Source organism: Balaenoptera borealis (assembly GCF_965194805.1).
Source record: "Balaenoptera borealis genome assembly, chromosome: 7".
In the NCBI taxonomy this organism is placed as follows: domain Eukaryota; kingdom Metazoa; phylum Chordata; class Mammalia; order Artiodactyla; family Balaenopteridae; genus Balaenoptera; species Balaenoptera borealis.
In genome coordinates this window covers 74,000,119-74,026,302 of record NC_138864.1, presented here as the reverse complement: position 1 = coordinate 74,026,302, position 26,184 = coordinate 74,000,119, and the positions used below count along the sequence as shown (strand labels likewise).

The window sequence follows — 26,184 nt, the reverse complement described above, 5'->3', positions numbered from 1 at the left end:
AGTACTTTGACAGTTTTGGAACTTCTTTGTGCTGAGATGCAGTTGATATTCAGTTTTCCCATGTTTATTTATAGTTTTGTGAGTCCACCAAATTAGCATCTCCAAGGTTTACCTTTATCTATTTTTATTCTATCTTTTTAATCATGAATGGAAATCTGAAGTAGTATGTTTCTGCAACTTTCTCCAGGGAAACATCTCTTCTTGATTTGAGAAATGCAAATTTACATAATGTTCTTACCACTTCCTTGACTAAATTTACATATTCCTTGGTATTTGGGAGCTGGATTCTTTTCAATTGCTGTATATAATATACTCACAAAATCATTGTAGAAAAGCAAATATTTATGTAAAAGTTCTTATAAAAACATTTATTCAATTTATTTTGAAAAGTTAAGCTAAAACAAGAGATAACAAATAGGGAACTCTTGAAATATAGTTTCAGATATAGAATAATAGGAAAATTAGGAGTTGAACATAAGACATATCATTTGGAAAAATTAATTTTGCTTTTCTTCATTGCATTTTGTGAATTTAAACTTCTGAATTTTCAATGCAAAACTGGCATATAAAAATAATATTAATTGAGCTGCAAAAATTGCTGAATATTTAGGCCTAATTAGCTTTTTTTTACGTTTCAAATTTTGCATTGAACTTTATATATGCTTTTAACCCCTAATCATGGAATATGAAGCAGGGTAGAACCGGGGCCTGTTGGTTCCAGGGGGTTAAAAGAAGTCTGCTTAATATTCCTGCTTTTTCCTTCTATCGCAAACAATATTCTCTCATGACCTTTTTTCTTATTTAGAGATCCTCAATAGATAATGAAAACCTGGTTTCAGAGAGAGAGAGGGTGCTTTTAGAGGAGCTGGAAGCACTAAAGCAGCTGTCTCTAGCTGGAAGAGAGAAGCTGTGTTGTGAGCTGCGCAACAGCAGTACGCAAACACAGGTAGTATGGACTTTGACCCACCTAGGAGCAGTGGATCCACAATGCAGTAGGGTCTGTGTATCTTTGTTGTTTGTGTGAAATGTATTTTTTATAGGTATGAGCTTAACATATTTGTGATTGTTTACATTTAAGGTAGGTGGGGTCAAGATGCCTTACATTCCATTTAAGGTAATTTGAATCTGACAGCAGTTTAGCAACAGCTGTTGTTTCACCAAGGAGCAGAGTAACCTAACGAACTTTATTGTTGCATTATAGCATGCCTTAGCTTGAATCCATTAAAATTTTTTTCATCTGTGCACCAGACTGTTTTTATCTTTTGTGATAATGCTAATCACTTGATAAAATATAGTTAAATATTATTTCAAACAGTATCTGTTTTGCACGTAGAGGTTTCTTCTTTTCATGTCATAACAATATAGAAGAATGACGTGCTATTTCCAAGATGACAGGTTTTCTTTCTATCTTGTCCTCTCTATCTTTATACAAACTTAAACAGAATGCAGATGAAAACCAAGGAGAAGTTGAGGAGCAGACCTTTAAAGAAAAGGAATTGGACAGAAAACCTGAAGAGGTGACTCCTGAAATTCTGTCCAATGAAAGGTATACAGAATGCATATTTTTTCAATGTAAAGTGAGTTAAAATAGTTGTCTCAATATTATAAACTTTATTTGTCCTTATTTTTTGTACATTTATTTTATTTGTACATTGTACTCTGTATGTAAAAAATGATCAGTTTTTGATAATTAAATAGACAAATTAAAAAAAATCTTTTGTATATAAAGTAATTTTATTGGATATTGATCATATACTTCACTCAGTGAATGATAAGACATTCTTTGGTTATTGAACCTTTCTTGATTAATTTTATTCTACTCATATGCCATTTTTTATCCTAAAAAACAAAGTTGTGCTTGTTGAGTTTATTCCTTCACTGTTTGGACATGCATTCAGTATAAGCCACCCCCTGGTTTGTTCATGACGAGAAAAAAAATGATTTTAGTGATAGTCTGCATTTAACTTCTTTCATGCATTTATTTTATAACAGATGAGACCTCTTAATCCACATCCCACTTTTTTAGAGGAATAAATTAATGATCTGATGTTAACAAAACTTTCCCTTACTTTGATTTTATAGAGATTAATATGAAAATGAGAATAGTTATCCCACATTAATATTAGTAGTTTAAGCACAGTATTTTAAAATTTGTTTTGTTCAAATGAAAATAATTTCTCTAATTTTAAATTAAAACTAATATCTACTAACTTAATTTCCTCCTTTTCCAATCTGTGACTGTCAACCCTCTGTGTCCTCCTAACCTCCTTCCTCAGCTTGCATGGAGGAATTTGGCCCCTAAGATTTTGGCTTCCCCTTTGGATCATCAGTATGGAACACAGTCAGTATGCAACTCAAACAAGAAAGACAGTGTACGAAAATTAGAGTTACCATGGCAATATAAAATAAACAAAATGTTTATTTTATATTATTTATTTCTAATTGGTATATTTTAAAAATTATACAGTGTTTAATTTTTAGGAATTTTTGTAGTGAGTGTTGATAAATGAGTATTCCTATTTATTTCTTTTTACCATCATATTAATTTTAATCATTTATGTAGAAATATTTTCAACTTATCTTAGTCCGGGGGTGTTTGGGGCTTGAACAAAACCTCAGAAAAATTTACAGTAATAAAACCCTTTACTTACTTCGTACTAATAACTAAATTATTTAGAGTTTTATTTTTAATCTCCTTGCTTATGTAACCAGAGAACTTGATCTAGGTGTAAAAATAGAACTGTCTTTTTCACTTGACAAATACTGAAGGAAGACCACTCCATTTATTACTTTGTCTTAAAATAGTTACGTCACGTGCCTGTGAAAACCGATATCCTTTAACCAGCTTGTCAGTGATCTCCCACAGTGTGAAGTTGAGAGAGAAACTGTCTTAAGTCAGAGGACCTTTACCATGAAAGTTTCTTATTTTGTCTCCATGTATTAAATATACAGTTTGCCACTGTAGTACCTTTGTTGAATTAAGCTGTTAGGACAAGAGAGTTGTTTAGTTATTCAAAAGGTTAATCAGTTAACCTTCTGAATCACCGTTTATGGAAGTATATTTCTTGACACATGAAGATGTTTGTGTTAAGGAAAAATGAAAGCTTATGAAAACACTTTGTCCAGGATAATCCCATTTTTGTTTTTAAAATGTCTGTATTTATGAGAGAGAAAGAGGAGGGAAAATGTCTAGAAGGCTAGGCGTTAAAATGTTAACTGTGATTATCTGTGAGTACTAAGATATTTTGGTGGGTGGTAGGAGCATTTTTTTAATTTTTAAAAATAATGTATTACCTATAAAAAAAGAGAGATGCACTATTAATTCCATTTGGTTGAAAATAGGTTCCTTCTCCTGGCTGAAATGAGTGTGGTATATGTAACTTGAGAATTTTCTGTCTCTGGAGCAGATATAATAATCAACTGATCGGGGTATATTACCTCTGGTGTTAGCAGATAATGAAATTGTACTATAGATCTTTTTAAAAACAGGGCTCTGCCTGTTTTTGTAATTTAACCATGTAGATCATCACCATTAAGTTACAGAAATACAAGCATATTTTTTTTCTGGTGGAATTTTTGAATTTATTTTAAAATATATTATTTAACATAAAAGAAGATAAAATGTAAAATATATAAGAGTAACCATCAATGGTATTACCAGCTCAATAACTTGCATATGCTTAGGTACTGCCACACTTTTTAAAACTGAAATTTTGCATCTCCCTAAAATTTTCTTCTAATTTGCAAACTCTGCTGGCTTAAAAATTTAGTTATTTGATTTCTTTCAGGTCAGTAAAATGCTGCACATTTTCAAAAAATATTATAGTTCACTGATGAAAATTTTTCAGAAGAAAACAAAATTTATAATTATAAAATAAATACAAAAGGCACTTCATTTTAAGTGCTATTGCATATTATTGTAATAGGATCATATGAAGTTTTATTTTTTAAGTCAAATATTTTGTAGTGTATTTTTTTCTGGAACATAAGTGTTTGCTTTAAAAAGATTAAATATTTTAATAAATGTTTCCTTATCTATACAGGTATACACTCCAGAAAGCTAATAGCAGACTTCTGAAGATCCTCTTAGAAGTTGTAAAGACAACAGCAGCTGTTGAAGAAACAATTGGTCGCCATGTCCTTGGTATTCTAGATAGATCTAGTAAAGGCCAGTCATTGACCAGCCTGATTTGGAGGTCAGAAGCAGAGACACCAATAAAGTCGTGTGTCCACGAGGAACACACAGGAGGTAAAAGTTTTATATGCTGTTGAAACTCGTGTCATTATCTTCAGTAAATCTTGCTGAGTTCAGGGCACTTTACTAGTGTTGAAAATACAGAAGAGAGAATATTAAAGTATTTTTCAATAAAAAGACCTCCAAACACAAATACACTAGAGCCACTCTTCTTAAGACACCGTTATTGTTTAGCATTTGCAAATGGGTGTCTTAGAGTTGTCATTACATATACTCAGGGTTATTACTCTGCTACATAAACCAAAGGCTGTTTAATTTCTCCACCAATAAGAGAAAAATTCCATATCACCACTCAGGTCTCTTACCAATACCTGTGAGGTATAAGCAACATTCTGAAACCACCCTCTAAAGGGAAGAGTTTTTGTCAGATGGAGAAAGATAGGATCTGGACGCTTGGACCAGAAGATCAAGGCCTTCCTTCACTACCATTCCATATCCAAGAACTTCTCCCCAGTTGGAAGCCAGTCATCTAAAAATAAAAATGCCAGTTTATGCAATTTTTGAGAACATTCTGTTTGTTAAGTTTCATGTAGAGAAACGAGAAGAAATTATCCCACTTAGAGAAAGTTTACTTAATTACAGGTTGGCCAGTAATATGTTTCTAAGTGCAGAGAAGAGCTTGATTTGGAATTTTAAGTAAAATTGATTTTCAAAACTTAGTTGAATTCAAAGATAATTTTAAAAACTGCTTTTAGTAAAGTAAGAGCCGAAATAATACTGTAACTTTAAACTTTCAAACTCATTCTTTTCAAACTTTGTAGAAGTATTTTTTTTTAATTAACTTCACTCTTGGTTAAGTTCTCAGTCAAGGGCTATGTGTTTTCTGCATATGAATCTTGATGTATAGAAAAGAATTAAGTAATATTTTCTTGATCTCATTGTGAAAGTATTTATCAAGTTATGTTTTTTTAAAAACAATTATCTCATAAACTAGTTTCACTTAACCATTTGGGAAAGGGGGCATTTTGCTGTGCTACAGGTAAGACCTATACCATATTCAAAAGACACTCTGAGGAATGTTCTGTACATTACAAGAATATTTTTTGCTTTTTTTGTTAGCAGTTCTCCTAGACACTTCTCCAAGTGGTTGCTGAAGTATTTGGCAAACAACATATCTTTTTTTTTTTAAATAAATTTATTTATTCATTTTTGGCTGTGTTGGGTCTTCGTTGCTGTGCACGGGCTTTCTCTACTTGTGGAGAGTGGGGGCTACTCTTCATTGCAGTGCACGGGCTTCTCATTGCGGTGGCTTCTCTTGTTGCAGAGCATGGGCTCTAGGCATGCGGGCTTCAGTAGTTGTGGCACACGGGCTCAGTAGTTGTGGCTCGCGGGCTCTAGAGTGCAGGCCCAGTAGTTGTGGCGCATGGGCTTAGTTGCTCCATGGCATGTGGGATCTTCCCGGACCAGTGCTCGAACCCATGTCCCCTGCATTGGCAGGTGGATTCTTAACCACTGCGCCACCAGGGAAGCCCCAAACAACGTATCTTAAAAGGCAGCAAACTCACTTTCAGAGCAGTGTTCCCATAATTATAAAAAGGAATAAATTGGTAATTTGTTGTTGTTGTGTTACTTTTATTTTATTTATTTATTTATTTATAATTTTTATTGGAGTATAGTTGCTTTATAATGTGTTAGTTTCTACTATACAGCAAAGTAAATCAGCTATACATATACATATATCCCCTCTTTTTTGGATTTCCTTCCCATTTAGGTCACCACAGAGCATTGAGTAGAGTTCCCTGTGCTATACAGTAGGTTCTCATTAGTTATCTGTTTTATACATAGTATCAATAGTGTATATATGTCAATCCCACTCTCCCAATTCATCCTCCCCCCCCGCCGCCCCCCACTCTTGGTATCCATGCGTTTGTTCTCTATGTCTGTGTCTCTGTTTTTCTGCTTTGTAAATAAGATCGTCTATACCAAGTTTTTCAGATTCCACATATATGCATTAATATATGATATTCTTTCTCACTTACTTCACTCTGTATGACAGACTCTAGGTCCATCCACGTCTCTACAAATGACCCAATTTCGTTCCTTTTTATGGCTGTAATATTCCATTGTATATATGTACCACATCTTCTTTTTCCATTCCTCTGGTGATGGACATTTAGGTTGTTTCCATGTCCTGGCTATTGTAAATAGTGCTGCTGTGAACATTGGGGTGTATGTGTCTTTTTGAGTTATGGTTTTCTCTGGGTATATGCCCAGTAGTGGGATTGCTGGGTCACATGGTAGTTCTATTTTTAGTTTTTTAAAGGAACCTCCATACTGTTCTCCAAAATGGCTGTATCAATTTACATTCCCACCAACAGTGCAAGAGGTTTCCCTTTTCTTCACACCCTCTCTAGCATTTATTGTTTGTAGATTTTGTGATGATGGCCATTCTGACCGGTATGAGGTGATAACCTCATTGTAGTTTTGATTTGCATTTCTCTAATAATTAGTGTTCTTGAGCATCTTTTCATGTGTTTGTTGGCCATCTGTATGTCTTCTTTGGAGAAATGTCTATTTAGGTCTTCTGCCCATATTTTGATTGGGTTGTTTGTTTTTTTGATACCAAGCTGCATGAGCTGCTTGTATATTTTGGAGATTAATCCTTTGTCAGTTGCTTCCTCTGCAAATATTTTCTCCCATTCTGAGGGTTGTCTTTTCATCTTGTTTATGGTCTCCTTTGCTGTGCAAAAGCTCTTAATTAGGTCCCATTTGTTTATTTTTGTTTTTATTTTCATTACTCTAGGAGGTGGGTCAAAAAGGATCTTGCTGTGATTATGTGATTATGTTTAATTTATGTCAAAGAGTGTTTCGCCTGTTTTTCCTCTAAGAGTCTTAGAGTATCTGGCCTTACATTTAGGTCTTTAATGCATTTTGAGTTTATTTTTGTGTATGGTGGTAGGGAGTGTTCTACTTTAATTCTTTTACATGTAGCATAGAGGATTATGTTATATTCCTTTTCTGTGAGAAGGCAGACTTGAAAGGACATCTGATCTACTAGCCTACTTTCTTATGCATGGTTATGCATCTAAATCTCCCAATATAGATTAAATATGTCCATGTCCTATTTTAAGATATCCAATGATAGAGTAGTTTTTCAATTATAAGTAGTTTAATCAGTTCAATTATACAATTGTATTGAACAATGTCATTTTGCTCTCTGCTTTACAACAATTCTCAGTCCAGTGAAGGAGGCACTGAAATTCCGATTCAAGGCAAAATAAAACCATGGTACTTAATGTTTTACTTAATACCACTTTATGTATTTGAATCAGTTAAGCCTTTTGAAATAAATATTTAATTATTTAACTGTTAATAGATACTGAAAGAATAATATTAAGATACAAAAGGAAAAATTAAATCCTCTGCTAAGAAATACAGTATGAAGACTAGCAAGGCAGAGGTAAGAATTTTGCTGGTGTTGTGTGTAATTTCCATTTAATTAGTTTTTATATTTTTGTGTTTGGCAGTGATGTGCTAGTCTTAGTAACAAAATTGGGAAGATCACTAGTATCATTTGGGGGCACTTAGATTCACTTTGCATCTTGAAGGAAATATTGAATTAATAGAATTTATAATTAAAAACTGAAGAAGATACTGTCTTTAAAATATTGACACCATGTTCCATACGTAAGAATTTTTCTGATGTTTCTTCAGATTTTTAATGAAAGTATTACTGTAAAAACTAAAATGAACTTTTGAAATATTTATTTTATGTCTTATTTAATATAACAAAAAGCTCAGTTTTAATCTGATTATGAAGGAACTCTTGCTTTTCAGTTTTTATATATGACCTTTTGTTGTGAGCAGTAGCACTTGTAATCTATTTGCAGCCCTCAAGTCTGAACTTGTTTAGAGTTTAAACATGTGTGGACTTGTTAACTCTCTAAAAAAATAAATAATTGACTTGCTAATGTTTGCTTCCTCGTAAGAGCAACCTAGTTTATGAAATTGAAGGGAAATTTTGAGCCAATGTGAAATCGCTTGAACTTGAGTGAATATTAGACTAGTTCATAAAAATGAGTTCCCCTAGGATGTGTTGAAAGAGGTCCTTTAGGTCTACACTGTGATGGTTCAGTAGTAAAATACATATACCTCCTGCTTAGAAGACCAGGGACTAAATCTTACTTGCTGCAGCTTTTTTTGGAGCAGTGTGTTGTTACAGCAAGAATACTGGATTAGTATGAGGAGGTCCTTATTCTAGCTCACTGTGACCTTGAGCAAGTCTCTTAGCCTCCTGGGGCCTCCCTTCAGTTTACTCATCTATTAAGTGTAAGAGTCAGACAAGAGTCAGTGGTTTCCATTTGGAACCCCAGAGATCTTCAGGCCACTGGGGCAGGGGAATGCTCTATCCTATCACCCCCCCTGCTTAAACTGAGAAGCTTGTTGCTATCTGTATGGAATGAACATGGTAAAATCCATAAAAAAAGTGACTGAAGACATTTTGAATAACCATCATCTGCCATGTTTAAGACACAGATCTGAGTGGTTGGCCAATTTGAAATCATGATTCTGTTCACCAAACTGGTCACTCTGAGATTTCTATTGGTATTTTATGAAATTGCCCTGCCAATTTATCTTTTTCTCTAATTTTTCCTGCCAAGGACTAGTTATAATAAATACAGTACAAGTTTGATGTTGTTCTCATTCCTTTATTTCACTGGAATAAACAAAGTTCTGTATCTTCATTGGAACATATTTGATTATTTTTATTCGTTTGTTTATATCTTCAAAATGTTATCAGTAAAATACATTAAGCTGGTTCACATCTTCATGTTTTCTAGGTACTTTAATGTCTATTTTTTTATTAGCCATTTAAAAAATTAACATTCAGTGGCTTTTTATAAGCCATTTTGTTTTATATATCCTTTGTATTTTGTGTTTGAGATTTGCTCCCATGCAATATATAGTATCTTCAGGTTTTTTCCTCACCATGGATTCCTTCTCTGGACCCTAAAACATGCTGATATCTTCATAATAAAAAAAAAAAAATTGTTTTTTCTCAACTTTGTTCCCCCCTTAAGGTAAACCGCAGCAAACTCTATGAGAGATTAGACCAGCTCTTGCTTCCACCAGCTTTGGTTTCTGTTTCTGTAGTACCAAAGCTGCTCTCTCTAAGGACAGCAGTGACCTTCCGATTGTCAAATCCAGTAGCATCTTCTCAGTCCTTGTCCCATTTGACTTTCTAGACAAATAACATTATTGAAGTCTCTCTCTTTCTGAAACATTCTCTTCTTGTCTCCTGGAACATCTCTCTCCTGTCTTTCTCTGACTTCTTTTTTACGCAGGTTCTTCTGTTGGCTTATGCTCCAGCTGTGTTTGTCCTTTTCTCACTAAATATTGCTCCTAAAGCAAATGTGTCTACTTCCAAGGTTCAACTCTCACCTTTCTACAGTGACTCCTAAGTCTCTACAGACCCATATTTTCAAAAGTTGACTTCTCTCCTCCACATAGCCCGTTAACACTTAAGACTAATCATTTTTCATGCTTACTCTGTATACTTTCTCCGAATTTTTTAGTATTTCTCTTAATGACTCTTCTGTCCTCTAAGAATCATCTAAGCTGGAAACCCAGAGTCATCTTTTACTGCTTTTCTTTCTTTCTTGTCTTATACATTCAGTTTTTTCCAACCTGTGACCAGCCCCCGTCCGTCTTTAACATTTCTTATCTGGGCAATTGAAATAGTATTCTAACCAGACTCTTCTCCTTTTCCAACCCTTCCTCTGCATTGCTGCAGCTTGCTTCCTGATCACACATTTGATATTATCTTCCTGCTCAAAAAAACGATTTACTTCCCCATTATTTATAACAAAAAAACCCTGGTTCCTGAAAAATTTAAGACCATTCACAACTTGGATCCAGCCTACTTTCTAGCGACCTTTTTTCTGCTCTCTCCCCTACCTCATCCTTGCTTCGCCACATACTTGCACCCCACAAAGCTCCCTTGATTGCCCATCATATCAGACTATCATCTTTCCTCAGATTTGTCAGATTCTCTGTATCCATTAAAAGGAAATGTCCCTAGAATGCATTTAATTCCTTAGATAAAGATGCTATATTACATAGGTATTTTTAGTTTTTTTAACACCAGTTGTAAACTAATATTTCTTGCTTCCATAACTTCATCAAAAATATCATTTATTTTCTAGACTACATTAATTTTATTTACTGGCTTTGTAATATCCATTGTACTGTACTTTATCTGAACTCAGTTTGAATTCTAAGATCATTTTGAACTCATGAATATTTAAACTGTTAATCCCTATTATCAAGACATTCAGTTGTTTTTTTTAAAATTGTATTTATTTATTTACTTATGGCTGTGTTGGGTCTTTGTTTCTGTGCGAGGGCTTTCTCTAGTTGCGGCAAGTGGTGGCCACTCTTCATCGCAGTGTGCGGGCCTCTCACTATCGCGGCCTCTCTTGTTGCGGAGCACAGGCTCCAGACGCGCAGGCTCAGTAATTGTGGCTCACGGGCCTAGTTGCTCCACGGCATGTGGGATCTTCCCAGACCAGGGGCCGAACCCGTGTCCCCTGCATTGGCAGGCAGATTCTCAACCACTGCGCCACCAGGGAAGCCCAAGACATTTAGTTTTGAATATGTGGAATAATGTAAGTAAATACCAGTCTAGTTGTTGTTTTTCAGTTTTGAAAATAAAAATGCAAAATGAAATTGTATTTGCTGCTATGCTAAGAATTAGATAAACCTATGTAGTAGCAAACATTTAAAGTCATTTTCTCTAGGGACTTTCCTAGGGTGGTCCAGTGGTTAAGACTTTCTTTGCCTTCCAATGCAGGGGATGTGGGTTTGATCCCTGTCGGGGAGCTAAGATGCCACATGCCTCACTGGCCAAAAAACCAAAACATAAAACAGAAGCAATATTATAACAAATTCAATAAAGACCTTAAAAAAAGAAAAAAGCTCCACATAATGTCATTTTCTAGAATGCAGTTTTGGATTCTTCAGCCAGTGACTTATACAGAGGAGGTGCTTAGTGAATCTTGAATTGTGCTGGGACTTCCCTGGTGGCACAGTGGTTAAGAATCCACCTGCCAATGCAGGGTACACAGGTTCGAGCCATGGTCCGGGAAGATCCCACATGCTGCAGAGCAACTAAGCCCATGCACCACAACTCCTGAAGCCCAGGAGCCTAGAGCCCGTGCTCCACAACAAGAGAAACCACCTCAGTGAGAAGTCCGCACACCACAACGAAGAGTAGCCCCCGCTCGCTGCAGCTAGAGAAAGCCCGCGCGCAGCAACAGAGGCCCAAGGCAGCTAAAAATAAATAAATAAAATGTTGAATTGTGCTGCGTTCAGATCTTGTATCTGAAACCGCATCTGATATCATTACTACATGAGATTGAGAGACTTCCATATGACACCAGCTACTTTAGCAAGACTTTTTAATAAATAGCTCTTATTCTCCTGGGTGATTGTATCAAACTGAATGTTTATTCCAGGTACTTTGGAAATTACAATTTCTTGTGACTTTAATTTGTTAACTTTGTACAGTTACTGATAAGAAATATGTACTACTTGTAATAAAAGAATAGGTGATTCCTCTTCAGGAAATTTCATTGTTCGATTGTAGCATGCTGCCCACAGATAAGTACTGTATTCCCTGGCAGTGATAAATAACATATGCTTTTATTTCAGTTTAGAGAAAACGCTTCTAAAGCTTTATCTTCTGCCCATGTAAACTCAATTTTCTTTACATAAGAAAAAAGACTAGTGTGGAAACACAAGTCCATATTTAAAATTAGAACTGCTTATTAGTCTAACTTTTCCCAGGATAGCTATTACAAAAGTAGCAAGTTGCAAAAAGATTTTAGTCCCTTTTGCTGTCCAGCCGAGCAGGTGATGCTGCCCAGTACAGTGCTTAGAAATGAAAGGGTCTGCTCCATGCAGAATCAAGCACTTCTGTCGTTCCATACACCTGGAAGATCCCGTTACACAACGTTTTCTTTTCATGTTGTTGTTTAGATATTTGTTTTTCATTACACCATGTGTAATGTCCTTGAGGATAGGAACCAAATCTTGCCACCATTACTTAGTAAACCCTACGTGATGGGCATTTAGTAAATATCTGTTGAAAGGTGTTTTAAATTTTTTATCAAAGAAAAAATACTAATTATTGAAAATATTAATTTCTGCCAAGCCCTATTAGCTAGCATAGCATTATTCTTCCCATTCTTATACCTGGTAGGTTATCAAATAATATTACATTCTGTATTTGCCTATTTTATTTGTTTTGTTGCAGTGTTAACTAAGACACCTTATAGTTCCAGTGATTTCAAGTTTTAATTTGATTTTATTTTGTAACCTTTTTTTTGTTTTACTATAATTATTATAATTGATTTATACCTTTAAAATAGTGTTATTCTGGTTACAGATGAATGTAAACCCTCTTATTCTGGAAGTGATATACCAAGAAGTGACAGTAGCATGTGGTCCAAAGTAACTGAGGAAGGAACGGAGCTGTCACCGCAGCTCATGAGGAGTGGATTTACTGGAAATGAAATAGACCCTGAAAATGAAGAACTTATGCTGAACATTAGCTCTCGACTACAAGCGGCAGTTGAAAAACTCCTAGAAGCCATAAGTGAAACTAGTAGTCAGGTAACCTCCTTATGTTGCTAATATATACTGAGTTGGAAATAGGTTTTCTTTTAAGCCAGGGAACAAGGACTAAATGTTTTCTCTCTACTGTCTCACAGAAATCTAGTTTGGTTCCCCTTTACTAATTGGTTGTCTTTGTGACAACCAATTGCTGATGGAGTCTTTGAATTCTAAAATTCAATGTTTTAATCTTCAGATTTTTCTAGACTCTTAACACATTACTTTTTTTGATACCAAAAGAGATTTTTAACTTTACCGTTGTATGAAATATTCTATTATAATACGTATTATTTATTTGAAGGAATGGTATAAGGAATCTCTGAAACAAACCGTGTGCTCAAGTATGTCATAGCACTACTATTAAATATAACAGACCAAGCCTACAATTCCTTCCCGTGATTTTTGCTTTCTTTCCACAGATATGATTAGAATACCTCACTTCACTACCTTGGTAGGAAATTAGAGTGAGGGACAGTTTCTACATTAAAGTATTGTTTTCATAGAACTTTTGAGAGTATATACCATTGTATTTATACCTTAACTTGCAATTTTCTCTGTCTATAAAATTTTTATACCCTGTATAGTAATTGTCTCTTAAGTACTCTATGCAGAATTTTAAAAATTGTTTGCTGTTTTAAAATGAAGTAATTTCACTTATTTTAAAAATCTTTAATTTAACTGTAGAATCACAACTCTCATGTTAGTCAATGAGTGCTTCATTGTCATCAGCTACAGGGCCAGTATATTAACATTTTTCACTGATATCTTTATTCAGAGTATTCTAGATCCATGTGCATTTTAAACAAAAGTTGAGAAGTTGAAAGAGTATCTTTGATCTCTTGTTATTTCTGATGTCTGGCCTCCATTGATGCTACTTTTTTTTCTTTAAGAAATTATTCTGTTTCTGCAGTAGCAATGACTATTGGATGTATCAAATTTGACAAATATTGTTATATATATTGTGTTTTAATGCGAGATTCATTTACTTTTAGGTTAAGTTAGTGATTATACACCATTTCTTGAGTCATCTCTTGTTTAGTGACCCTTGAAATAATTTGTTAACCTCCTACTATTTGGTTAACATCATTATAAATCCATTATTCTTCTTTTGTCTCTTGATAAGTTGCTGTTGGCATTAAACCAAGAAGGCATTATCAAAACAACATATATTTCCAGTGAAATATTTGTCCTCCAAATAGATTTCAGCTCTGAAAACTGTTATCTTAACCAGAGTTTTCTTCAGGTTCATTCTTCTTTCTTGGAAGACAGTCTAAATTTTCTTCTGTGATATAGTATGGATCATATCTATCTTTGAGAGGAAAAGAATCCTAAAATAACCACACATTGCAGTGAGAATTCACTGATTGGCCAGGGGAATATATCATAATATATCTACTGTTAAACTTCTGGATGGCACCTTGATTGACTGAACAAACTAAGGTATTCATATGCAGTTAAATAGGTCTCAAAAATTCTTCCATAGATAAATTCTGAAGATATAATATATGATATATAGTTATATTACAGAAGAAATTGCTATCTTTGGGTAATTCTTGTTTTTTTGAAGCTTTCTTTTAAATCAGGTGCAAAATGATTGAAAAGCTTTTGTTGCTTCAGTAACTCAAATTTCCTTGAGCATCCACAAAGAACTAAAAGAAGTGTAGTATTCCTGAAAACTCACATCTTTGTGTATTTACTAACAGAAAGGATGACTATTTACACAAACAATGATAGGGGTCCCATCTTTACTAAAAGCACACATAGTAAGTGCTGTTAAGGAAATGGCACCAACTAAAACCAGCCTCATTTATGTATTCATTTAATAAGACATTAAATTATACTCTTGGATCAAAGAATTATAATGCTTACTGCATTTTTCTTCAGCCTCAGGTGTGGTAGACTTAAGCTCAAACATTGAAATTATGAATGCTGTGTCATAATGTGAAATTCCATAGCTACAATGAAAAAACACACATTTTCTACTAAGATTTGGTATCTTTTAAAGTCTTTACTTTTTAAAATTAACGTAAGCCCTGGATTGGCTTTCTTTTAGAATGCTTATGCGTAAGCCAGTTTAACAATATGCTACTCTCCTTAGTAAACTGAGCCAATTCTGGCATTTTCAACTGTTGCTTTTCAGCACTTTTAATGCTTGAATGCATATGCATCATAATTATTCCTTTTATTCTATGAAAGTCATACAGATGATTCTATAATGAATTTCCACATGATCTTGCTTTTTTTTTCTTTTTTGCTTATTTCAGCCACGTTGGTATTTAATTTCTATATTTATCTTCTATACCATGAAAACAGCTGTTAATACTTTTCCTTTTTTGACCACTATTAAATACTTTTGACCTGGATCTTGAGCTCTGTTAATACTGTTGCTACTACCTGATACTCATTGTAATTTATGGACAATCTAGTTAATGCAATATATTTGTCATTTGACAAGCCCCATGGAAAAGGGTAAATAAATCAGAAGTGATCAGTGGTTGGACTTGTTCCTACAGGCTACTGAAGAGAAACTTTCCCCATAATCCATTAACACTGTCAACAGACAAGTGCGGGAGATCCACCTGAAACACTCAGTCTTCCAGGCTAAGATTACAGCTTATCAAATCTGCTTATGTGTCTAGGTAGTGAGGTACAGTAGGAGCCTGATGATTCTCAATTTGTTAAATACTAAAGCAGCAATATGTTATGTAGATTTTACTGTATTGTTTTAGTTTAAATATCACTGAATAGATCACAGAAATTTTGCCCAGAGCAGTAAGTAGTTCTCAGTGTGGTCTCTTAAGCAGCAACATAAGCATCACTAAAGACTTGTTCTGAATGTAAATTCTCAGTCCCCACCCCAGACCTACCGAATGATGGGGCCCCAAAACCTGTATTTTAACAAGTCCTTTAGGTAATACTAATACAGACTAAAGTTTGAGAACCACTGACCTAGAAATTATTATTATAATATTCACATTATTCTAGCAGAATTTTGAAGTGTTCTACTAATATCTGTTATATAAAAGGTTGAAGTAGTTGTTGACACTTGATATAAAAATCATTTTTCTTAGATGAATTATATTTTTAAGGCAGTGGGAATAGGAGCTCTGTAAAATTTTCTTTAAATTTAGTTCAGTTACTACTCTTCCATGGAGAGATGTTTAAAGACATTGACTTCTTCAGAATATTCTCATTAATAACTAAAATTATTTTGAACATGATGAATATGTTTAACAGATTGATGCAAAATAATGTGTAGTCCTCTGTGAAATGACTAGTATTCCATTTTCTTTTTAATGAGTCATTATTTGGTTCTTCTTCATAATGGAATATTTCCCTTTTATTTTGATTCTTTTTCACTTGTCATAAAAAAATCTAAAACAGAACTGACACTGCTATAATATCTTTTTGCTTGCAGTGAAAGAGAAATTCAGGTAAATAGCTCTGCATAGGATACCCTGAGAGTAGAAAAGAGAGCAGCATCTGACAGTTTAGGGTAAGGTAGGAACAAGTAAAGCTTATTGGAGGATTCGATGCTTTGAGATGAGTCACTCATTCATCAAATTTATTGAACACCTGGTATGTAACAATTGCTCTTCTAGATACTGGAGGCACAGCACTGAACAAAGTACAAAGTCCCTACTCATAGAGGTTACAATATAATGGTGGGGACTGATAATATATAAACGTAGTATGCCAGATGGTGATACCTACTGTGAAGGAAAATAAAATAAGGGGAGGTAGAGCATGATGGGGGAAGAGGACATTTTATGTAGGAAAATTAAGGAAGACCTCTCTGATAATGTGATAGTCAAGCATCTACCTTAAGGAAGTATGGGAGACAGCCACATAGGTAAGTTGGGGAAGAATGTTTCAGGCAAAGGAATAGTGAGTACGAGGGCCTGAGGTGGTCATTGAGGTGGTCATGTGCTAGTTCTTTGTGTGGTTGACAAAGAGGCCAGAGTAGCTGGAGCAAGAAGAATGGGGAAAGTGTGGGAGACAAGGTCATAGTGATACCTGGGAACCAAATCACATGGAACTTGGAATTTAATTCTTAATGAGATGCAGAGTCATTGGGTACAATTTTTTAACTTGTTATTTTGAAGTAATTTTAGACTTACAGAAAAGTTGCAAAAATAGTACCAAGAGTTCCCATGTACTCTTCACTCAGCTTTCCCTAATGTTCACATCTTGCGTAACCACACTATAGTTATCAAAACTTAGAAATTAAAAGTAGTACAATACTATAAACTACAGACTGTTTGAATTTTACCAGTTTTCCCACTAAAGTCCTTTTTCTGTTCTAGGATCTGTTCCAGGATTGCACATTGCATTTAGTTGTCATGTCTTCTTCATCTTCTCCAGACTCTGTTAGTTCCTGAGTCTTTCTTTGCCTTTCATGACCTTGACACTTGAAAAAGACTAGCCAGTTATTTTGTAGAATATCCCTCGGTGTGATTTTGTCTGTTTTCTCATGATTACATGAAGCTTATTCATTTTTGACAAGGATACCACTGAAGTTATGTGCCCTTCTCTGTGTGTCAAATCGAAAGGCACATGTCTTATTACAGGTGCTGTTAATCTCGATTACTTGTGGTGTCAGCTGGGTTTCTCCACTGTTTGATACTATGCAAATTTCCTGTTTCTCTTTAAACTTCCATCCACTAATCTTAGCATCCGTTGGTAGATCTTGCCTGCACAGTTATTACTGTGGTGTTCCAATGGTGATTTTCTGTCATCATTCATTCATCATTCCTTCATTTATTGATTGGAATTATTCTGTAAGAGCTGTTTCTTTTTTCTTTTATTTATTTATTTACTTATTTTTATTTTTTGCTGTGCGCGTGCTTTCTGTGGTTGTGGCAAGTGGGGGCTCCTCTTCGTTGCAGTGCGTGGGCTTCTCATTGAAGTGGCTTCTCTTGTTGCGGAGCACGGGCTCTAGGCATGCGGGCTCTAGAGCGCAGGCTCAGTAGTTGTGGCGCATGGGCTTAGTTGCTCCACGACATGTGGGATCTTTCCGGACCAGGGATTGAACCTGTGTCCCCTGCGTTGGCAGGCGGAGTCTTAACCACTGCACCACCAGGGAAGTCCCAAGAGCTGTTTCTTCACTCACATTTATTGACTTAACTAATCGAGTTTCATATGAATTCATAGCTATTAATTTTTTTCAGTGGTTTATAATCCAATACTATAGTTTGTTTTGTTCCAGCTTTGGCAGTAAGAACTCTTTCAGATTGGCACCTGTGCACTTTCAAAGTGCTTATTCTTTTGAGCATTTGCACTATCAGAGACTCCAGGCCCATCTTGTATTTTCCCTGCCCCAGCCCTAGAATCAACTACTTCTCCAAGGAATTCAAGTTCCCTTTATTGGAGAAAGATACTTAGAAACCAAGACCTGGGTGCTATATGTGCTTATTGTTAACTAAGGTGTTATGGTCCTCTCAGCAGAAAGTTTGAAAATATACGTAGTATATTAACCCTTGCATATATATTTATTTCTATATCTGTATATATCATAGAAGTATAATTTCATATCGATACCTCCAATTCCCATCTAGTACCACAGCATTCTTTCTCCCCTTTCCCCTTTCCTTTGTAACTTTGTTCTCCAAAGGCGAGAAGCAAGGCTCTCATAATCTACGGTAGTTTTATTTATTTGTTAACCATTTATACCCATAAAGTAATTTCATACCCATATATACCCATAAAGTAATTTTACAGTTGCTAACCTATATCCCTGTGAAAAACAAATTTACTAACTAGAGTACAGTAGTTTTTGGTCTTTAGCCTTACAGTATACAATCAAAATACTGTTTTTCAAAGTATCATAGGTTAACTCTTCTCCCCACGCCTTTAGTGTGGTTTTGTTATTCACTTTTAATACAATAAGAATTATTTATTATAGTTTTTATTCCATTTTGGGTTCCCCCACACTTTGGTTAATTTTTAAAACATTTACATACAGTAAATTTCATTTGTGCGTAGACAGTTCTTTTGGTTGTGACAGATGCATAGGGTTATGTGTCTACCACCACAATCATAATACAGAACATTTCCATCACCCTAAAATTCCCTGGTGCTCCTCTGTTCTTTTATAGTCAGCCCCTCCTCCACCTCCTGCCCTTGAAAATCACTAGCTGCTTTCTGTCCCTATAGTTTTGTCTTTTCCAGAGTGTCATTAATGAAATCATACATTATGCATTATTTTGGGTCTGGTTTCATTGTCTTAACAAAATACATATAAGATTCATCTATGTGTGTTAATACTTTGTTTCTTTTTAGAGCTGAGGAGTAGTCCATTGAATGGATGCACCTGTTTGTTTATCCAAAGGACATACAAATTGTTTCCAGCTCTGTGTCATTAGAGATTTTTCAGCAACTGATCTAACTTACATTTATCAAAAGGATCACTTTGACCACCTTGTTAAATATAGACTGGGGGGATGGAGGGGTGCAGGACAGAAGCAAAGAAATCAGTTGGAGAACTTGCCCAGGCTTATAAGTTAGGTGTAAGTTAGAATTTGAATCCAGGCAGTCTGGCTTCAGGGTCCATGCTCTTAACTGCCACTTTTTCTGCCCTCTGAAAATGAAAGGAGTGAATCATTCTGTCAGTTACTGCTGACAGGTCATGTTATAGCCTGAGGAGTAGATTTTGAAATCTGGGAGGTGTGCGGTGGGGGCGGGGGTGGGTGTGTCATTGGTTACGTTACAAGAGCAGTTTCAGTGAAGTAATGGAGATGAAAGCATAATTCAAGAGAAAATGAGAGGGAAAATGAGTCTTTTAGGTAAAGACTTACAAGACAAGTAGAAGCTAAGTGGGTGGGTCAAGAAGAAAATTTGTGGCAAATGGCATAGCATGTTGGTATAAACCAGCATGATGTGTTTGAGGATACTGGGTAGTTTTGTGTTTTAAACATCCAGGGTGGAATGTGGGGAACAGAGGGTAGAAGGATAGCAGTGGTTATTAGCACATAGTCCCTTGAGGACTTAGTTAAGGAGTTTTAACTTTATGCTGAAAAGTGTGGGGAGGCATTGAAATATTTTTGGTAGAAAATAATAATATCAAATTTGTGTTTTAGAGAGAATTCCTCTGGCAACAGTGGGGTGGATATATGGGCAGGAAAATAGTGAGGAGAGATGCTGAATGTGCAGAAACAGGAGACTCTTAAAATATTCCAGTGAAAAGGGATAGAAATCAAGTTAGGGCAAGAGGGAAGTGATTTTAAAACTTGTAGAAGTTGAATTTGATAGAAGTTCGTGTGACATTGAATGTAGGGGGTAAGGAAGGGGAGAGGAAACCACACGTGAATCCTTGACCAACTAAGTTGTTGGTGTATTTCCCTTACTGAGATGGGGGGTGCAAAAGAAGTGAATAACGAGTTCAGTTTTAGGTAATCTGAGTTTGAAATGCATAGAGGGAGAAGATATTCCCTAGAGTCTAGAGTTTGGGAAACTAGATTGGAAGTTGTCATCATTTTAAAGACATTGGAAACCATGGTTTTCGAGATAGTGTACAGAGCTAATTTTTTGTCCTGGTAGAGTGCTGAGATTTAAAAGAGAATAAAGGTAGATAAGTCTACAAAAGATATTGAGAATGAGAGAGGAAAATCAAGAGAATAGTATCATAAAAGCCAGATGAGGAGAGATTTTCCGTAAGTGTCAGATACCATGGAAAGGTAACGGATGCTGAGGATTTAGTGTCCATTGGATATTTCAGTATAGGTGTCATCAATGACCTTGATGAGAACAGTTTCATGGAGTTGATAGAGGAGAAACTCAAAATTCAGACATTTACAGAAATAGAGTTGAAGAAATAGAGGCAGCAATGTCATGATACCTGGCCATGAAGAAAACAGGAGACCATTAGCTTGAAAGGGGGAGAATGCTTTTTTTAAGATTCAGGTGTTTATATTGAGTAGCAATGGAAAAGTTGAAGATGCACATCAGAGGGGATGGGCTTTGTGGAGCCAGATCCTTGGGGTAGGTGAGGGTGGAATCTGGAACACAAGTGGAAGGTGTGGCCTTTGGATCAGAGAGACTCTGCCTCCTTTATGATTGGTCAGAGAAATTATTGCCAGTGATTGTGGGCTTTTGTTTGGGGTTGGGGAGGAGTTTCATTGAAAAGGCCCTGTAGTCTAAGTAAATACTGTCAAATAATCAAGGTTCTTTCTTTCCTTTTTTTTTTTTTTTTTACTGGTTTGGTTTTATATGTTATAAATTGTAGTGGGACATCATGATTAAGTCTTGTACTTAGTTTTAAGTTTAGAGGCTGCTTTAGGTTCCGTAGATGCATCTTGCTTTAATAAAAGAATTAGTAAGCGTTTTCTTTACTAAGTATCAGGGTATCTGCCTTTATAGCCTGATTTCATAATATCTTTTATGAGTATTTTACTTTATGTATTTGATTTCATAAGTGATTTACCCAATGGCATGTCCAAATCCATATAATAATACATTTACTGTGATGGATTTTACTTCTCTTTTGCTGAGACAGGCTGCTATAAATATTGAATATATTCAGGCTTGTATTCAACCTATTGCAGTTTCCTTTTGGTTGGGATGGCTTTTGTTGGAATAGGAGTAAAATTGCTGAGAGTCTAGTCTCAAGCCCTTAGAAAGTTAATCTCTTTAACATTATCTTTACTTAGTAGTGTCTTTGTGGTTCTGCAGAGAAGTTTTATCTCTGAGAGTGTGGTTTTAGATTCTTTCTCTTTCTTTCTTTCTTTTTTTTTTTTTTTGGCTGCTTTGCGGTGCAGGGGCTTTTCTCTAGTGGGGGGTGGGGCTACTCTTCGTTGTGGTGCACGAGCTCATTGCAGTGGCTTCTCTTGTTGTGGATCACGAGCTCTAGGTGCGCGGGCTTCAGTAGTTGTGGCGCACAGGCTCAGTAGTTGTGGCTCGCGGGCTCTAGAGCGCAGGCTCAGTAGTTGTGGCGCACGGGCTTAGTTGCTCCGCGGCATGTGGGATCTTCCTGGACCAGGGATTGAACCTGTGTCCCCTGCATTGGCAGGTGGATTCTTAACCACTGCGCCACCAGGGAAGTCCCTGTTTCAGATTCTTGATTCTTGGGACAGGTAGAAATAGGAATCAGTCTGTTATGTGGGAAGTAGTGTTTTAGCAATTAAAGTTTTCCAGAATCCAGAGGTACTGTTTAGAGCCATAGGAGATTATTTACCAAGAGATTCTTTCAGGCGTTAGAAGAGAACAGTGAATGAGGAATTTACTCCTGAAGAAATGATTTTTATTATAGGCAACTCTCATGAATTTATTATTAATCATTTTTTAGATTAATGGAACTTAAGGTACTTTTCTATATTTTCTCCAAAAGGGGGCCTTTTTATGAGGATGAAACAGTAGTACTGTAAGTTAAGATTCTGTTTTGTCATTGTTGTGTTTTAAAACATAAACTGTGGGCTTCCCTGGTAGCACAGTGGTTAAGAATCCACCTGCCAATGCAGGGGACACAGGTTCAAGCCCTGGTCCAGGAAGATCCCACATGCCGCGGAGCAACTAAGCCCGTGGGCCACAACTACTGAGCCTGCGCTCTAGAGCCCGTGAGCCACAACTACTGAGCCCGCGTGCCACAACTGCTGAAGCCCGCGCACCTATAGCCCGTGATCCACAACAAGAGAAGCCACTGCAATGAGAAGCCCGCGCACCACAATGAAGAGTAGCCCCCCACTCGCCGCAACTAGAGAAAGCCTGCGTGCAGCAATGAAGACCCAGCACAGCCAAAAATAAATAAGTAAAAAATAAATAAATTTATTAAAAAAATAAAAATAAAGCATAAACCTTAATAAAGTGTTGAAATACATTTGCCATTAGGTGTTCCTCCCAGTGTGTGTATTATAAGCATCAGGGCTCTGTCAGGGTATTATAGCCAGGATTCAGTCTATTAAGTAACTTAAAAAAATAAAAAATAAATCAAAATACAAAAGAGAGCAACAGAAGTGGTTTACAAGTTGGGGGAAATATTTCTGGGGAAAAGGTTAAATAGTTTGACATTGTACAATTAAAGTAAAGCTAAACATAACTCTATACCGCAAATTAATAGCTTTCAAATATACATTAAAATCTTGATTATCTGAAACCAGGGGATAATGAGCTAGTCTGGATAATTAAAAGGGTGTCCTCTTAAAAATTGAAATTATTTTAACTGTTATTGATTGCAGAGAGTTTTATGTGCTTTCTAAAATTAAAAAAAAAGAATATAATTTGAATTATTCCAATTCAAAGTAATCTATCTGGACATCAATATATATAATATACCATCAGTTAATATGCTGTTTTGGGGAGAGCTATTTGCCCCTATCTTAAATCGTCTTTCCTGCTGTTTTGAGTCTTTTCCCCCTTTAATTTTACTGTTTTCTTTGTGGTTAGTTTCTTAACCTTGACTTATGTTCCTGGTTATAAGGGGGTATACCTTACTTATAAATGTTTGTTTTACATGGATAAACACAGGTTTTACATGCTTTCAAATGTAGGAAAAAATAGACTATCATTTGAATTATTTTAATTCAGGGTCACCTTTCTGAACATCAATTAATATAGTATGCCATCAGTTAATGTACTGTTAGGAGGGCTGTTTGCCCCATTCTAAGTCATCTTAATCTGCGGCTTTTTTGAGTCTTTTCCTCCTAGTTTTCTCTTTTCTTTGTCGTTAGTTCTTGGCTTGACCTAATTGTTTCTATTTATAAAGGGATATGTCTTACTTTCAGGGTTTTGTTTTTGCTTCAAATAAGAGAAAATGGACACCAGGTTATGAAAATAAACTGTTATTCTCAGAGGGAGCTGAGAAAGAGTATGTTGAGAGGTGTTTGATATGCTGAACATGGGTCCAGCCAGTTCATAAAGCTGAACATCTAGGATGTTGATGATTTTGTATCTGCTGAAGCCCCAGTAAAGTCAAATTTAGCTGCGCCAGTGGTGTGGTTAGATCTCCATCTTGTACAGATGTTATGATGTTTTCACAAACTAACTGGAGGCGTCACATAAGAAACCATAATAAACAGAAATTTGTCATTACCTAGTCCGGAATTCTAGGAAGCAGCTGCCCCTCTGCTACCCCAAACCATATCCCTGTAGATTCTGAGCTTTCTGTAGAAAATCTTATTTTCTCTGCCCTAATTGTTAACTTACTGTGAAGGGTTTGAGTATTGACTCCTCTAAAGATATTTTGTATAGCGAAAGTGGCTATAAAATTGATTTTTGTTTATGTGCTTGCTTTAGTGTGGGTTTTTCCATAGTAGATAAAGGTTTTGTGAGTTAAGGATATTTAGTTACTGGGTAGAGAAAAGACACCACAATGAAAGATTTTTTCATTTATTTAAAACAACTTTCACTATTGAGGATTTTTAATATTAAAAAGTATGTTGTTCATATTTTAAATTCTGAGAAGCTGTTTTATTCACTATTGCCGAGGTTTCTGGAGCTACCAAAAGGCCATTATACACCACTTGTGCTTTTAAGTTTTAGTCAGAGTTCATAGGATACCTTAAGTGGTATAATTACCAATTATTATATACAATGCAGCTTTTAAAAAGAGGGGTTTTTTTTCCTTAAGAATTACTCTGTAAACAATTCAGTGTGGAAATAGTTTATAACCGATGTTATAAACTATGTATGTTTAGTTACGTAAACTATGTTTAGTTTTAATGACTACTCAAAAGAATGAGTATTATTTTAAGGAAATATCAAAAAGAAATACTTAGTTTTCCAGAAATAGTTATGATTATTGGATATAGTTGAAGAACTAATTGGTAATGTGGACTCAAACCTACTTGTTTTCACATTTTTAAATTAAAACAATTTTTTAATGGAATGGAAAAACACCAGCTTATCTTAGAAGCATTATAAACTTATCTAGATATCCTTTTCAGAGCTCTGACGTGGAACTTGGATCCTGTTAGGCAAGCTTTTTTGTGGGTGTATAAATTCAGATTCCACCTGTCAGTGTACCTATAGGTAAAGACATTAAATCACACCCTCTGTTCTGACCTTTCCCCAGGGACACTGGCTAGAATTCTTTGGCTCAGCATGAGAGGCTATTTGAATAGCTCAGTTCAGAAGAGCAGGTTGTGAAGCAGCAAGAACAAGGGAAATAATGTTGCAACTACGTTTTTTAAGACTGCTACTATGGAGACTGAAAACTTGACTTTCCTTACCAGGTTCTGCTTGGAAGGCTTTTATTTCCACAGACATATTTTGATACCGGAAGCAGTTTTATTGCTTAGCTAATTAGATATTTATATTTTTAGTCTTCCATTTTTCAACAATTTAGTAATTATTCTAATTAAAAACGTGTTTGCTTGCTTTTAGTTTTGTTGTGTTGTTTTTGTTTTGTTCTGTTTTTTTTTGATGAAGACTGATGGAGATCTAGTTTTTTTTTAAGTTTGTGGGTTTTTTCTTTTGTTGTTTAGTTGTATGAATTAATTTTATAATGTTTATTTGGTAGTGCTAAGGAGAAATTTTCATACTGCTATGGTATATCTTAATAAACTAAACCGAACTTTTTTAGTGTAGTGGAAAACTGGTACAGCAAATGAGGAAAATTAGCAGCTACAACTTCGAGAATGGATTCTTACAGGACCTTTTTGGCAACTGTCAAACTTAGTGGCTCGTGGTTGGAAGAAGAAGATGAAGACATTTATGAGGTTGAATCTCGTGTGCCTTTACCACATCCTTTTCCTCTGTGTGAACATTTGGATGAAACTAACTCAGTAATTGTTAATACTTCTATTTTTCATTTTATTCATAAAAGAAATGGGCATATATTAAAGCTTATTTCCAAAATTTCCCTGCCTACCCCTCCTTATTCAGTAAGTATAAATATTTGGTTTTTTATAGTTTTATTTTATGCTTCCAGTTTTTTATACATTTAGTTTAAAACTGTAATGAGAAATGAACTTTAAATGTCTTTGGTAAGGGTAAATGGAATAGAATCTTGTTTTCTTCTTGTTTGGTGTGTTACTACTCATTCATCCTGTAATGATTAATGTATTGAAGGGCTAAATTTTGTCCACAAGCCCCAACTTGGCTACGTTTTTCATTCCAGAAAGCAGAATGAGATAATATTTCAGTTCTCCCATGCCAGGCAAGCTGTTTAAAAAGATCCTGCTTGTCCTTAAGAATCTTACTTCTATATGTTTATGATGCCAATCCTGAGTAAAAATGGAGTGATTATATTTGAAGGAATAGGCGTTGTCATACCTAAAACAGCTAAGTGAACTGTCGTTGAGCCAATTAGGAAATGTTTACAATCATATGGCATATTGCCTGTAGTTCCGGAAAAGAAAAAAGGAAACCTGGATTCTTAT

At 35.4% G+C, this 26,184-nt stretch overlaps 1 protein-coding gene across 17 annotated transcripts in view; it reads left to right on the top strand.

Annotated features, from left to right (window-relative positions):
- AKAP9 (A-kinase anchoring protein 9) overlaps window positions 1-26,184 on the top strand; it is a 149,783-nt gene that overhangs the window by 80,496 nt on the left and 43,103 nt on the right. For 15 of the 17 annotated variants that reach the window (XM_082398163.1, XM_082398161.1, XM_082398162.1 and 12 more), the window contains 4 exons: window positions 806-946; window positions 1,443-1,546; window positions 4,044-4,249; window positions 12,645-12,871. In XM_082398163.1, the coding sequence (XP_082254289.1) occupies window positions 806-946; window positions 1,443-1,546; window positions 4,044-4,249; window positions 12,645-12,871 (678 nt within the window). Of the gene's footprint in view, window positions 1-805; window positions 947-1,442; window positions 1,547-4,043; window positions 4,250-12,644; window positions 12,872-22,394; window positions 25,687-26,184 lie in introns of those variants that run through there. The other 2 variants (XM_082398158.1, XM_082398160.1) reach the window with 2 other exon arrangements.